Raw genomic sequence first — 14980 nt, forward strand, 5'->3', positions numbered from 1 at the left:
CAGAGGAAGAAGCTGCAACTTTCTTTGCATTTCAGATTGCCTGACCAAGAAAAGGTGGCTAAATGAGAAAAAAAAGAAGTGTTTTTCCCAAATAGGAGCGTGGCAGGGAGAGAGGGAGAGAGAGAGAGAGAGAGAGAGAGAGAGAGAGAGAGAGAGAGAGAGAGAGAGAGGAAAAAGAAATACAGTAACAGACAAAGATGGAGACTTCCAGGAAGAGTGACCGACTGCAAACAAAAGTAACTGTAGCTAGCTGCCCTGCTCAGCCATTCATACTATAGCAATTGATTCTGGAACAGATATGACGAGTTGTTTGTGTAGATTAATAGTGCATGTTATGGCCAACAAGTTTCCAGACAGTTGTTAAGTAACAGATATATGTTAACTGTCTGATCAAGCTACTTCTGGACTGGACACTAATGCTAGCGGTCAGAGTCTGGACTACAGCAAATGTCTGCATTGCCATCAACAAATGAACATGAAAGTGATTCAAATGGGAACCACCACCGAAAGGCGTACCAACACAGTAAGCCAAGTACTTTTTTACTGTTGTCCTTTTGCATGGTTTGAGATAAAGCCAATAAAAACCCTTCATCCAAAGCTGACAGCCAGATCTTTTGCCTTGTTGACTTTTAGATGTGAAAGGTTTCATTCTCAACAGATCACTGGTGGTCAGGGATCTGTTGACAAAACAGGCACCTCACACTAAAACATACAGACTTAATGCAGTTATCCTCTCTAGACAAAATATTAGCTCAGTCAAAACAATCCAGTTAAAAAACAATGAACATATGCGTGGACACACTCATTCTATGACCACATGCACCTCTGCCAAAGCTACACAAACCAAACTCCTGTCTCCAAAAAGAGTTACTCATGATTTACTGATATATGCAATGACATTTTCCAAGACCACTTGAAGTAGAAATATACATTGGTCATTTAAGTTTGGTTGCAATTACAAAATGCAGGTTTGACATAATTTATAGGGGAAGTACAGAAAAGCAGCATTGAAAAGAACTGGCTGATTATTTGTTTAGGCAGAAATGTCCCTGGACAAAAGCTGAAAGATTTGTCTTGAACCAAGGAATGCAGGAAAACGTTGCCTCTACATCACAACAATTTTTTTTTTAAATGGCCGCATGGTTGTGTTTTCTACAGCCAATGGCCTTACTTCCCACCACATTTCATGAAATCTGTGTGAAATCTTAAAAATCTGCTTGTACTTTTGAAAATAAACAAGCACATTTACCCAAGAGGTCTGAGTAATACTGATAATTCTTTTTAAACAATGGCAGAGCCACACGCCCCTGCACTGCAAGCTAGTACAGGCAACAACAGTTAGTGACACTTTATTGGCCATAACCTCACGTAACCCTCATGAGTCAATCACAACAACACGCTGTGGCGTTGGACCGTCACACCCTACTCCTGTCAGGCACTGACTGAGGCAGATTGTGTTTGTGTAATGTATATGTACGAGTGAATAAACTTTGGCTTTTGTCGGGCAAGTGATGGAGCTGTTGTTAAAAAATGTATGACAGTTTGAGTGACATCATCAGTTTTCTAAGAGCATGTCCCAACAGCTACCAGGTTACTGAAACCTCTGTTGTGTGAGATGTGAGGGTCAACAGACAGTGAAGGCTTCTGCTGCTGCCGTGTTGCTTGGAAGCAAAAGTCTAACAGACTTCAAACTAGGCTACATAAGTCCTTACACGGCAGCAGCACAAAAGGTTCGAAGAGCCCCCGTGATATGGTGCCACTCTAGGTCACTCCCCATGAACGTCCATCATTATGGTTATCGTCAACCCACGTGCTGCATTAGTCATACAACTTTAATACAGTGCAGGTGAGACAGAGAACAAGAAGAATATGAAAGTTACCTTTCCTTGGACTATCTAATTATCCAGAACTGGACTTTGCCCAAAAAAACTAAAACTAAAACGACTTTCAGGTTAAACGTTGAGTGATACAGTACATTACTGATCTTAAAATTGCAAGATCAGTCTTTATATGCAACTGTACTATTCACTTTTTATAAAGGGTACGGTTAGGGATTCCCAGTGTGCAAAATGTTTCCATTATTAAAAAATAAATGTATTACAACATATACAAACTAAAAAAATGCACTCGGTAGAGTGCAGATCTCTGCCAGGTGTGTCTCTCTTTCCCTACCCAAATAAGGAAGAGTTGAATACATTAAGGCCAAGAAATACCACCGCAGAATGGTGTGTGTCCAAACTGCACGTACACCACCACATCGGAGGTGGCTAGGTGCCACTGTCATATTTCCAGCCTCCCATAACAGCTCTACAGTCAAGATGGTGGCAACAATTAAAACAGGAATTTATTCATCTCGTATCGTGCCTAACTTTAGTTGATCATAACATATCGGGTATGGTAAAATGTGGTCTGCAACAGACTAGGTAAGGCTTGTTTTTAGCCTAGCCTAGATTGCAGGAAATGCCTTTTGCTACTGAAACAGTCAATGACGGTATACAACAGAGCCATCAATAAAATAGGTTTTACAAAAATTGTGAATCACCATGAGAGGCCCTTGAACATACAGTCATAAATGTGCACAAAAAATGAGTTGCAGAGAGATGCACGCACACACGCACACAACCAAATGCATGATCCCAGGGCTTATGCTTGGCTAATAAAAAAACTTAAAGAAGTTATAAAAAGTTGATAGTTCCTTACTTTTGGAATAAAAAGAAATGTAAGCCCTAATTGAGAACATCTTTGTAGCCCATCATCCCAAATGGAATATTTTACTTTATTGAAGAAAAAAACTAAAACCCCCTTCTTCCTTCAATAATGTTTACTAAATATGTGAAGACACATGAGCCTTTGGAACATGGTGTTTTACTTTACTTTAACAAATGCACACCATATCAGATTGAAGAAGGGGATTTGCACAACTGTGTGCCAATAACAGAAACAGGTCACATATTTTCTCCACATGACAAGAATCACTGTCTGTATGGAAGTGAAACCCACGGGGAGAGTGAATATGACCCAATGTGGAAAAATAGTCGCAGTTCACTGGATTTTTATGAGCTTTGCATCTAATTATGATGGTACAAAAAAAATGGTATACTTAAGTTCCAGTCGGGGTTCATGAAGTTTGGTTGCCAAGCTGACAGACAGCCGTAGGCAGCAAGACTTGTTGCTGTATCGTTGCCACAGCAGCAGCAAAGAGCAGCAGAGCTCCTGTGAAGGCCAACTCCATCATCTTCTTCAAGTGGAAAGAATCTCTCCCCTCCCTGTGACAGGCTGCCAGCTCAACCCCAACTTTTTCTTCATCCCTGGACTCCACTAACTCTTTAAAGCACAAACGCTTTCTGACTGCCACAGACATTGCTAAAGCATACAGTAAAAGAGACATATACTGTGAAGGCATATTGAAGTCACAAAACCAACTGGGGGTTTCTCATATGACTAAATTATATGCTTTTTAGGAATTAACATAAAACATTGTATTTAGTTTTTGTTTATGGTCTTCTAAAGATAATGCACAAACTGTCCTCACTAACAAGAGAGTCCCTGCAGTAGCTGATAGATCTGAGGATTGACTAGATCCACAGAGGGGATATGCTGAGTGTGTGTTAAACTCAAGTAAGGCTTCTCTGATGGGGAACCTGACCGGGCCACTGGCCAAGCCAGACAGCAAAGCAGTAGTTTATCCCATCAATCACGCATACAACTGGCTTCTCTGTACTGGATTTTTATGCTGGAGTCTTTCCAACACTCCATCGACCACAGCTTTCACCATTTCTGAGTAAAAGGGCACTTGGGAGAGTGCAGACCTCCGCCAACCCCAATAGTCCAGTCTTCTATGTTATTCAAATCTGCAAGCGCAACCACCATATATGTCTGGAAAACTATTTGAATTATGTCATCATCTTAGCTGTGCATTTATTATGTACTTCTAAATTGGAAATAATGACGAAATGGAAATAACATCAGGAACATGGCAGCTTGTTGTTACAAAAACTGTATGTTCACAAGGAAGACATTTTTCTTACACTCATAGGGAAATAATTCATGAAACCACTGTCCCTGAGTGCTCCATAGCGACTGCTTTCTGTATGAAGTCTGAGCAACTACATGTGTAGGCTACCCCAGAGGATCACTGGTACCCGTGAATGTGGGTTGTTGATATGGAGTCATCATATTTCTACAACTGGGTATGTTTTGTCACTATTAAAATGTACGACCATCTACTGGATTTTACGATGCATGGTATTTATCTCACATTGTTAACAAAAGTGAAACATAATTTTATGTATCCGCCTTGTGATTCGGATCCGCTCCAAAATGTAATGTTTTTTTTTTTGGCCCAAGCTACACCCCTCCACCAAGTTTCATGAAAACAGAGCTGTCTGGTAATTTTTCCATAATCTTTGGAGGAGGTAATGATACTTTCTGTGTTTGTGTGTATGTGTGTGTGTGTAAATAAAGACGAGAATAAAGCGTGAGAATAAGTGTCTAGGTGTATTTCTCCTGCACTGCTGATTTTGCATTTAACCAAAGTGCAAATTGACAAACTGACAAATGATCTGGCCTTAGTACTCACATGGAAACAGATAGACCATTGTGAAAAAGATCCCCACCCAAAAACAGCTGGACTGATGGCCGGGAATCAAAAATCTACTTTGAAACATTTATTGTCCACATTAGCAATATTTACAGGCAGAGAGAGAGAGAGAGAGAGAGAGAGAGAGAGAGAGAGAGAGAGAGAGGATAGTCAGAGGAGATACATTTTATAGGAGGTCAAGAGATCAGGCTTGTCATGTGTGTGTGTGTGTGTGTGTGTGTGTGTGTGTGTGTGTGTGTGTGTGTGTGTGTGTGTTAGCGTGTTATTTCCAGCTTGTATGTATTGTATGTCTATGTGCATGAAGATGTGTTGAACGCAAATGTACAACTGATTCCTCTGTCCTATTGCACCATTCTAACCTGTCTACCACACACACACACACACACACACACACACACACACACACACACACACACACACACACACACACACACACACACACACACATTTTGTATGCAGCTCTGATGCAGCTCTATGCAGCTCTGAGTCAGAGTCTGTGATACATTAGCAGTAGTTTCCCAATCCTCTTACTGCCACAGTGCTCTGGCTCTAACTACTCTCCAGTAGGTAAAAATATAAACGTCTTAACCTCACTAACGCCAGAAATGGAAGTTATTATAATCTGGAAAAGCTCAGATTAGGGACTCATTGACATACCTGCAATACCTTTAAAGTCAAACAATTTCAAATCAGTCCAGTGTGTTTAAAAAAAAATGTTTTTTACTTTGAGTGAATATGACCAAAACTAGCTCCAAGGGTGATAGGACAAACATACAGAGATGCCCTATTTTACTTCTAACACTTACAGACAATTCAAACCTTAACCCCAAATAAGTCATTTGTATCGGTCTTCACTACTTGTGTCCAACATGTCCAACATCTGTAACTCAAAGTGGTTTTGCAAGGATAAAAGTATGTGGAGGAACACACACACACACACACACACACACACACACACACACACACACACACACACACACACACACACACACACACACACACACACACACACACAAACACACACTCTAAGAACTAAAAGTAACAACTGTAGAGAGACATTAGTTTGATTAGTCCATGGAAGACATCTCAGCAAATGCATTAGTTAACAATGTTCCTTTCTGTTAAGCTTTTTCTTATAGTCAAGGTCAGGTATTGTACTTATACTCAGTGTGGGGTTGCCAGACTTTGAAAGTGTCCTGCCTTTTAATAACAACAGATCAGATGTTTTAAGCAATACATTTATTTAAAGATGTAATCAGTTATACTTCTCCGACTCTTTCCACTAACTTGCCCTGACATACTGTATCAGCAGGGGCTTGCAGGTGTTCCTGATCAGAGCCAAGAACTTTAATGGCTACTGATATTTCAAGTGTGGACCAGCTTTGTATATTTGCTAGGAATTCTCCGTACTCCCAGTCCCCCCCTGAACTACCTACTGTGTGCAGTGCACTTTCATTTCTTAAAAATCAGAGAGAAGAGCGGTGTCGCATGTTAACGCGGACTCTGAAAAATTTTGATGCCTTAAAACATTGACTTTCCTGCCTCCCTCTTTTATTCTACAACTTTAACAATTTTTCTGGTTCACTAAGCCAAAAAATACTCCTCTCACTTATCCACACAGGTTCCACGTAGAAATTGCTGTTCATTATTGCTCTATTATTGATTTGTCAATATCGTTTAAGGTTATATTACAGACTTATATTACAAGTTATGGAGCTCATGTTCACAATCACAAAGCTAAGTCAGTGCCAAGTTATGGAGTCTGCGCAAACACATTTTCATAAACTGTATGGATCAACAAAGCTTAATAGCTGTAGACTACTCCCTCCTGATTGAAATGCAATTCATCTTTCTAGGAAAGTTTGCAATTTGGAGAGGGATCCAGATGGGCTTGCCAAAATCAATCTGAATAGGACCTTATTTTGTAAACTGACTCACCCACCTGGAAGATTCTTATACATTGGCCCTGTCTCCGAACATCTGTTAAGGGCTCTGTAGCAAGGATAAAAAAAGACAAGTGGCCACCTTGTTTGCTCGGAAAAGTAGACAACAAGACAGGTGACATCATTATGCTGATATTTGTCTTGAGGGTTTTATTAAAGCATTCTGGACAGGACTGTGATTTCCTCCCGTTTAATAAGGTCAAACTGACAATTATTTATATTATATTTATAATATCTGACTAAGGACCATAGGGTGACCATATGTCCCGAAAGATTTTGAACAGTCCCAAATTCTCAGCAGTTGTCCCGAATCCTGAATCCTGTCCTGTTTGTCCTGACAATTAGAGTAAACCTGAGTTTTGATTAGTTATAGCCTACTAAAACATGAAATACTGATCATTGTGAAACTACAATTTTAGTGTTACCCACATACGAGCACTGTTATGTCCGTAACCTACATTAATTATGGTTGTTGGAGATTTTTTTAAAGCTGTGTACAGTAGTGCCGGAAATTGATAAACAACTACGCAGAGTGACTACGCATATGCCGTTGATGAATTAAAACATTTACGGAGAGGAAATTAAACCATTCAATGTTGACATGGAGCCCGGTATCGCGGGACCTGGGGAACATCCAGCCAAAAAGCAAAGCTGTTACTGCAGGTACCGGGAGGAGTGGGGAGGGAAATACCTGTGGATCATTGCTTCCTTACGAGATCCAAATAAAGTGTTTTGCAATGCTTGAAGGAAAGAATTTGGCATTTTGCACCGAGGAGACGCAGACGTCACACTGTTGTATACAACACAGTCATTGTGTTTCTTTTCCCTAATTACAGACAGACAGCTTCATGATTATATCATAAAAGTGCTGAACTATATTATTATATTCACAAATAAGACATGTTAGTGTTGAGTTTCGCGTTTTTTTACTGTTACTGTGACAATGAATGTAATGCAATGTACCGGAGTACATTGCATTACTGGCGGGACCCCGCCAACCCTGCAACTTCACTGTCCCGAATTTCAGCCATTCTCATTTTAACGAGTCAGTTAAAAAAGTAGTTGAGGTAGAAAGACATTTGGAGATGCTATGATACAACAAAAATAAGAAGTGGGCCTTTAAGTCTGTCACAGGTCTTTTGTGCCTGAAATGGTATTATGCCGCTTTCTATTTACCTTGGAAGACGGAAGCCAGAACTAGGAATGACATCACACCTGAGTTGACCGCGTTCCAGTATAACAACTCGGAATTAACCATTATTTCACAGTGGTGTTTGCTCTAGCCGGGTTAGCGATTGTTAGCAATACCAGTTGATAAAAAATGCATTATTCTCTATTTTGTGCATACAAACACCATAACAACATGTCCACAGATAGAGGATGGACAGCACTGTGTGTACGACTGGTTTAACAAGACATAAATAGTGCTAAGTGACAGATAGTATATAGAGTGACAGAAGTGCTAATAAACAGTACATTACTACATATTTCACTACTGTTGATGCACGGAGCAGCCATGTTGGATTTTGAGGTCGGCTTTGTTTGGGGTTGGTGAGGTTCTCTGACTTTCCGAGTCAGAAATCCAACTTTAGGGGGCGTTCCAGTTGACTGGGCACTTGTGAATTCCGACTTCCAGACTTCCGAGAGAACTCTGGATTTCCAGGGTACCCTATTACAGCAGTTGGCAGAGGATCTTTCTGAACAAAATCACTTTGATCGATATGAAACAGTTTGGATAGTAACTAGGGTGAGTAGCAGTCACAGGTGAGTAAATTCAGGTAAATTTAGAAATGAACTCGATTTTATCTACAGGTTAATATATATATATATATTTATATTATACTGCAACTATATAAAGCTGTCTGTGTGCATGCAGGCGTGCGCACACACGTGATAAAATATATTTCTGCACTTGTGGATGTTTAACTGTTCTTATGTACCTTGGAAAGCCTGCCACATTATGCAGTTGAACACTCTGTAATCCCTTCCTCTTATCTGGCACAAATTCAAGGTAGGCTTTTTCAACCCTGTAAAGGTCAACAGGACACCCGCTCAACTCCGCATAGTTATCATGACAACAGGGCACTTGACAGCCACCATGCACAAAGATGTTGTGGTTAGACAGAAATTATCTTAAGCTGTCAGTGGCAGACAGATAGACAGGCTGGCTGGGAGATATTTGTGTGATAGTGTACAAGGCACATGTGAAAGGAGAAGGTAAATAAATGTATGGATGTGAGAGTAAAAAAGAAGGAGCTCGATGGAAGAGGATGTGTGCAGATGATGATACAGAATTGATATTGAGAAACATGATAGGAAGTGGAAGAAGAGCAAAACAGAAATGCATAACAGAGAGAAAGACAATTTAGAAAAATGGCAAACAAGTTTTCTAGGTGTATTAGAAACTTCAGCAATCAAATAGCTAGCAAAAGGGTAAAAACAGGGGAAAAAAAGAGGGATATAGAGATAGAAAGTGAGAGATGGCTGGTGTGCTATCTGTGGGCATAAGTCTCAGGGCAACAAAAGGGCAGGCAGGCGAAGGGGAACCGAATCCTAGTCCGTTTGTCTCCTCAAATGGCCTCTAGGGACTGTGTGAAATGGCCCTTTTCTTCTTGGTCCTATTCAGCCCTAAACCCCATCTACATGACAAACAGTGTCACTTTGAAGCTGCTTGTGTCATCTCTGCCTATCTGTCACTCACTCCTGACCTTTTGCTCCCGCCTCTCATCTTTCTTCTTTTTTCTTTGCACAGTAATTCACTTTTTTTTGTCACCATCTCCCTTTCACACTCTGTCCTTTCCATTTATCTTTGATATCTGCCTCTGCGCTCAAAACAAGTCTTTGGATCTGAGAAAAATGGCAAGGACGTTTTAGCACTTCTGGCTATGTGGTATATTGTTTGAGGCGTACTAATTAAACAAAAGCCCTATCAATTAAGACATCAGTGTTGTTGGTTACATAATAGGCTACTTTGGTTGACGAATAACTTTTGACCTGCTTTACTTTGGTGACATATTTAATACTGGAAACAATTGTTCTTATACAAATACAGGCAAAAACATTAGTGAACGCTCAGATATTATGTGACAGATGGGTGAACAAGCACATATATATATATATATATATATGTGCTTGTTCATATATATATGTATGTGTGTTTATGTGTACAAAAGTACATATTTAACTCTATTAGTGATGAGTGATGTCCCCACACTGAGCAATGATCATCCTACCTGGTTGAAGCGCTCCAACCTCTCCTTGACCTCAGCCAGTGTAGGGTTCGGACTGCGAACTTTGACCGCTGGGTTTTGCCTCTGGGCGTGCAGACCATTTCCTACAACTCTGCCAGTATAGCTGTAAGAAAGAAAAAAGGTAGGGTCAGATATTTAGAGAAATAAATGGGAAATATAGGTGTCAAATAGCTGCAAATATCCAGTTAGTTGTAATAACACTGACAAGATGTGTTTGATTTACAAAACACCAGCCATATTCAGGTGTTATCTTGCTTTATTCTGCTTGTTAATGTGCAGTACTGTATGTGTTTGTTATTCAGGGATTCTTTATTGCATGTAACAATGTGTAATTATTCTATACCCAGGAACACAGTGGGATTTACGTCTTGGACTTTACTGAGTTATGCTTGAAAAATAAGCTTTTGCTTTTACTGTCAATTTAACTAAACACCAAACCGATGTTTGTTTGGGTTTTAGTTTAGTTTATCATGTAGTCCATCAATGTCTGCATTTCGAAGTCTGCCAACTGTGCCGCAGCATTTTGTCAACATAAACTAAAAACCATTTGGGCCTCATTTGTCAAAGACAAAACACAGAGCACGTTGCACGGAAAACATTAAAAGATCCATTATGCAATCATTTTTGCATCAAATTTGGTCAAAACATCACTTAAAGTAGCTTTTATGTTCTACTGTGATTAACAATATTTTAAATGAAAATATGACTGTTGTAAATATGACAACCTTGTAAAAAATTAAATTGAGAGGCATGGTGAGCTGGACCCTTTAATCCCTGGCATGCTCCGTGGGCCTGCAGCTCGGGGGGGATTATAGCTGTTGATTTTGTCAGAGCTGTTGTTGAGCTGATGTCAGGGAGTCTAACATTTCTAGCAGTTGCCTGATGTAGAGGGGAAGTGTTTTATTTTAGTATAATAGACACAAACGTTGTTTTGGCTGAAATGACAGTGTATCGAGATACACCATGCACAGTTGAGGCCCACTGTCAATCCGAACATACTGACAGCAAAAACACTAGCATCAAACACCAATACAGAACATACATACTTTTCATCTTTACAGTTTGAATAATTTAAGTGACTTTACACAAACAATATTTTCTTCAAGAAAAGAGTGAAATTATTCTTTCCTTTTTTATTTTATACCAGTTTTGAGGCAAACAAGAAAGAATGAAAATCCTCAGTTTGCTTACCTACAGTAAATATATATTTTTTGGATTTTGTCTGTAGTAATTTATGTAATTACTGGAAATGTTATGAACTAAAGGTACGTAATAGTCCAGACGTTTTACAAGTTTTTTTTATAAACAAATTGGATGTCTTCTCTTGCCATGGACCTAGCCTGGCTCCGCCCTCCTAAGTACTTCCGCTCAATTTTCATTTTCCTTCAGTACATTGTCTGGGTTTGCGGTATATTCACGGGTTTTCTCCGGCCAAATCTTTACCGGTCCAATCAGCGAACAGAGGGAGTGGCTGAGAACGATGACGTTGAGGTTGCGCGCTAATTTGAGTTGTAGTTCCGTAATGGCGGCAAAGAAAGATGTGAGCTAAGCAATTCGGTCCGCTGTGACAACGCTGCCGAATATCCAGACGTTAAAGCCCGAGCAAGAACAATCTTTGCTGAGTTTTGTTGGTGGCCATGTTGTTGTGGCCCTCCTCCCCACAGGGTTCTGGATTTTCCAGCTCGCTCCGTTAGTGGTGAAGGAGTTGGCTAAGGCGAACGCTAGCGATGCTAAGCCGACTAAGATCCGATAGTTTTACAGTAAAGAAAGGATACAGATTAATTGGCCAATAACTAATTTGTTTATAACCTACAAGCAGATTCACTAATTATACCAACCAGTGTGTTTGCAATGCGTTACTAGTAGAATAGTGGTTAGTGAGTAAAAACAACAGAGAAGCTACTTACTCCTGATTTTAGGGAAATGATAAGACAACAGCCTGTCATAGAGAAGTGCTGACACACTATAGGCTTTAGAAGTTCATCAACTTTTTATCAAGAAAGTGAAAGTACATTAATATTACAGAAAGGCTGTAAATATTAGAACATAGGCCTACTGACCTTCAAACTCTTTTTCACACTAAGCCTGCTGTAGACATCTACAGTACACAGACATTGTCTCATCCCCCTCCTACTTCAGGCTCATCCCAAATATCGCGACTCCCTGAGGTTAAACAACAAACTGTAAAAGTAACTAATTTGTATCCGTGATCATATCCTTTTGGTTACTGCCTAAAGCTCCTAAAGGTCCCATATTGTAAAAAGTGCAATTTCTATGTCTTTGAAATGTTCAACCCACAGAGAAATACACACAGCCCATATTCAGAAACTGTGCCTTTTAACGAGCCGTCAAGACTTCAAGGTATGGTTGTGATGTCATAACTTTTCAATAAATATATAGGAAGTGTCGCTACAGTGCCGTTACAGTAATTCCCCGGCTGTAATGACAATGCAGAGACGCAGAGAGCGCAATGGTGGAAAACCCGTCAACGAGACCAATCAGAGCAGACTGGGCTTTTTTGGGAGGGGTTTTATAGAGACAGGCGCTAAAACAGAACGTTTAAGACAGAGGATGAGGAACGATATATTCAGAGAGATAGTTTAAGAAAGATAATGTGTTTTTTAAACATTTACAACAACTACTACAACTACAACAACTATGAACTGAATTTGAGCACAATATGGGACCTTTAACCATATATACATTATGTGAGTGTCAGATTCACAGACTTACATACATAAAGTGGATTATTTTATTGCATAGTCATTAAACTATTAACCAAATTAATTTGAGAATGATATGTTGATGCTAATCTTCCATGCGTGGACCATTAGCATTAGCATAGCAAGGACGACTAGCATTAGCATAGCGAGAGGAATGATGTGTACTGGCATCAAATCAATTGATGCTTCCACGGGCAATACAAGGCTGATAAAGTGATTATGGATGGTGTATGTGAATGTGTTTATATGGATGTGCTTATGGGTATTTGCGTGATTTTGTATGTGGTTGTGCATGCACACACTTGTACATATGCATGTGAATATGAGCGGGGGCAATCATAAAAGTGCTGAACTTGAGAGTCTCTGGCCTGTGATCTAAGCAATCTCTTAATAAGGTCTGTGCTCCCTCAACTTGCTGAAACAGCGCTTTACAGATCGATTCCATAAAAATGCAAACATTTCTCGCTTAACCCTCTGCCGCTACACATTACTTTACATCCCCTTCTTGTTTATTTCCTCTTCCTCCTTCAATTGCTTGTTAGACTAGTGAATTTGCAAAGTGGATACCTCCCTACTTCAACCACTCCCCCAGCCTCACAAACCCGTGAGCACGCACACACACACACACACACACACACACACACACACACACACACACACACACACACACACACACACACACACACACACACACACACCACTGTCTACTTTGACAACAATTGAAGCTCTTAATTGCCAGCGGCTCTGAATCTTCTCTTGTCAAGATGGAAACAATCGATAGCTTTTGGACTTTCAACTTTCCCCCCCTCTGACATAAATGATAAATTGACGTATCAAACAGCTCCCTAAGCAGTGGCTGAAAGTGGGGGCCTGTGTATTTAGAAACATATGCATGTCTGTCTTCAGGCTTGGCTTGGAATAACAGTGTTGGCGCGGAAATGAGCTCATCAGATGGGATGCTAATGAAAGGGAAGTGTCAGGGTGAGTTGGCAGTGTGTTCGGCCTGGAACATTTCATTGCAGGGTGTGTTTGATATCATGGAGGGGAAGTGACAACTGACACAGCAGGACATCCCAGAGCCGATTACCTGATAGACAGACAATCAATGCTGCAAATTTCTGGACGGATCTGGAGCAGACATCAGATGTTCCTGCCAATGGCAATCATTTACTGTTTCAAATTAGTTCTCACTGAAGCCTTATGTTACAGTGAATTAAAGTGTGATTGTAAACATAGAGCTGAAAATTGTACAAGAAAAATTAAAGACTGCAGCACCTGAATGATATATCTTGCTAATAAATGAATAACAGCTTTCTGCAATCAGCAGTCTGTACTCTCCTCTGGTGGTCTCAAACGGTCAATCTCAACAAACATTCAAACTGACTAGCTATACATGTATGGCTTCTGAGTCATAGCTGACACTCCTTTTTAAAGAATTGACTAATTCCCCTGTGAATGCCCAATTGATGCACTGTCCTAAAGGCAGCTTTGTCTGTTCTCGTCTTTCTCTCCGCCTGGAGCACCTCCACTCCCCCATGCTGACCCCAAACTGAACTGTCTTGATCTTTTTGAAGCCTGCAGGAATGATAGCCTGTTGTAAGGCAGAAAAACTGAAATTAAATATTCATCATTCAAGGTGTACAGGGAGATAACAGTAACAAACATATGCACATTTTCAGCGCACTCATGTGCCTGACATTTGTTGTATATGGTGTAAACAGAGCAGGCTACAACATGAATAATAACATTTCAAAGATGTGTAAACATTTGATGAACGGTATTGAGAATGCTAGCCGTAGCCAGAGGCCCCAGGTAAAGCAGATTACTGTTGTCTTTCATCTCTGCTCAGTTCTTGTCGGATCACTGAGGTCTGGCTGGAAGGTTTAATGAGCCCACAACCCTCACACTCACCAGGGATTCAATGAGCTCGATGTTTTGTGTATACAGTATGTGCGTGTCTCTCTTTATACAGTATATATATACTGTTATCAGTACAAACAACTACAATCAAACAAGAACCAGAACCCTCTCCCACCCCCCACACTCTGCGGTCTCGGGGAAAACAAAACAAACCAATATAGAAGAAAACAAAACAAAACAAAAATCACACCTTGCCTGGTGGCTTTCCTCTAATTCTTGTGGTATTGAGGTCACTAGGACCGATACCTGTGCTGCAGCCTTTCTCCATAGGTCTATAGTTGATGACTTGGCTTTGTTAATCCTTGCTGTAGAGAGCTCAAGCATAACTATGTCTAGAAAATACGCCAACCACTGTTTTATACAAAGCGAGTAGGGGGGGAGCCAGCGTTGAGCTATCATTTTCTTGGTTGCGGTTGAGCCAGCTAGCCAAATTTTCCTCTGTCTCCCAAGCAGATGTAATTTAGAGTCGTCATTAAGAAAAAAACTATCGGGTCAGTAGGAAGTCAACATCCTATCACATCAGATATTATTGATGTTGTTTTA

At 40.3% G+C, this 14980-nt stretch overlaps 1 protein-coding gene across 2 annotated transcripts in view; it reads right to left on the reverse strand.

Annotated features, from left to right (window-relative positions):
* Window positions 1-14980, reverse strand: part of gpc5c (glypican 5c) — a 111451-nt gene that overhangs the window by 35022 nt on the left and 61449 nt on the right. For both annotated transcript variants that reach the window (XM_078264230.1, XM_078264229.1), the window contains one exon: window positions 9777-9897. In XM_078264230.1, the coding sequence (XP_078120356.1) occupies window positions 9777-9897 (121 nt within the window). The remainder of the gene's footprint in view (window positions 1-9776; window positions 9898-14980) is intronic.

This window comes from Sander vitreus, chromosome 12 (genome assembly GCF_031162955.1).
Source record: "Sander vitreus isolate 19-12246 chromosome 12, sanVit1, whole genome shotgun sequence".
NCBI lineage: Eukaryota > Metazoa > Chordata > Actinopteri > Perciformes > Percidae > Sander > Sander vitreus.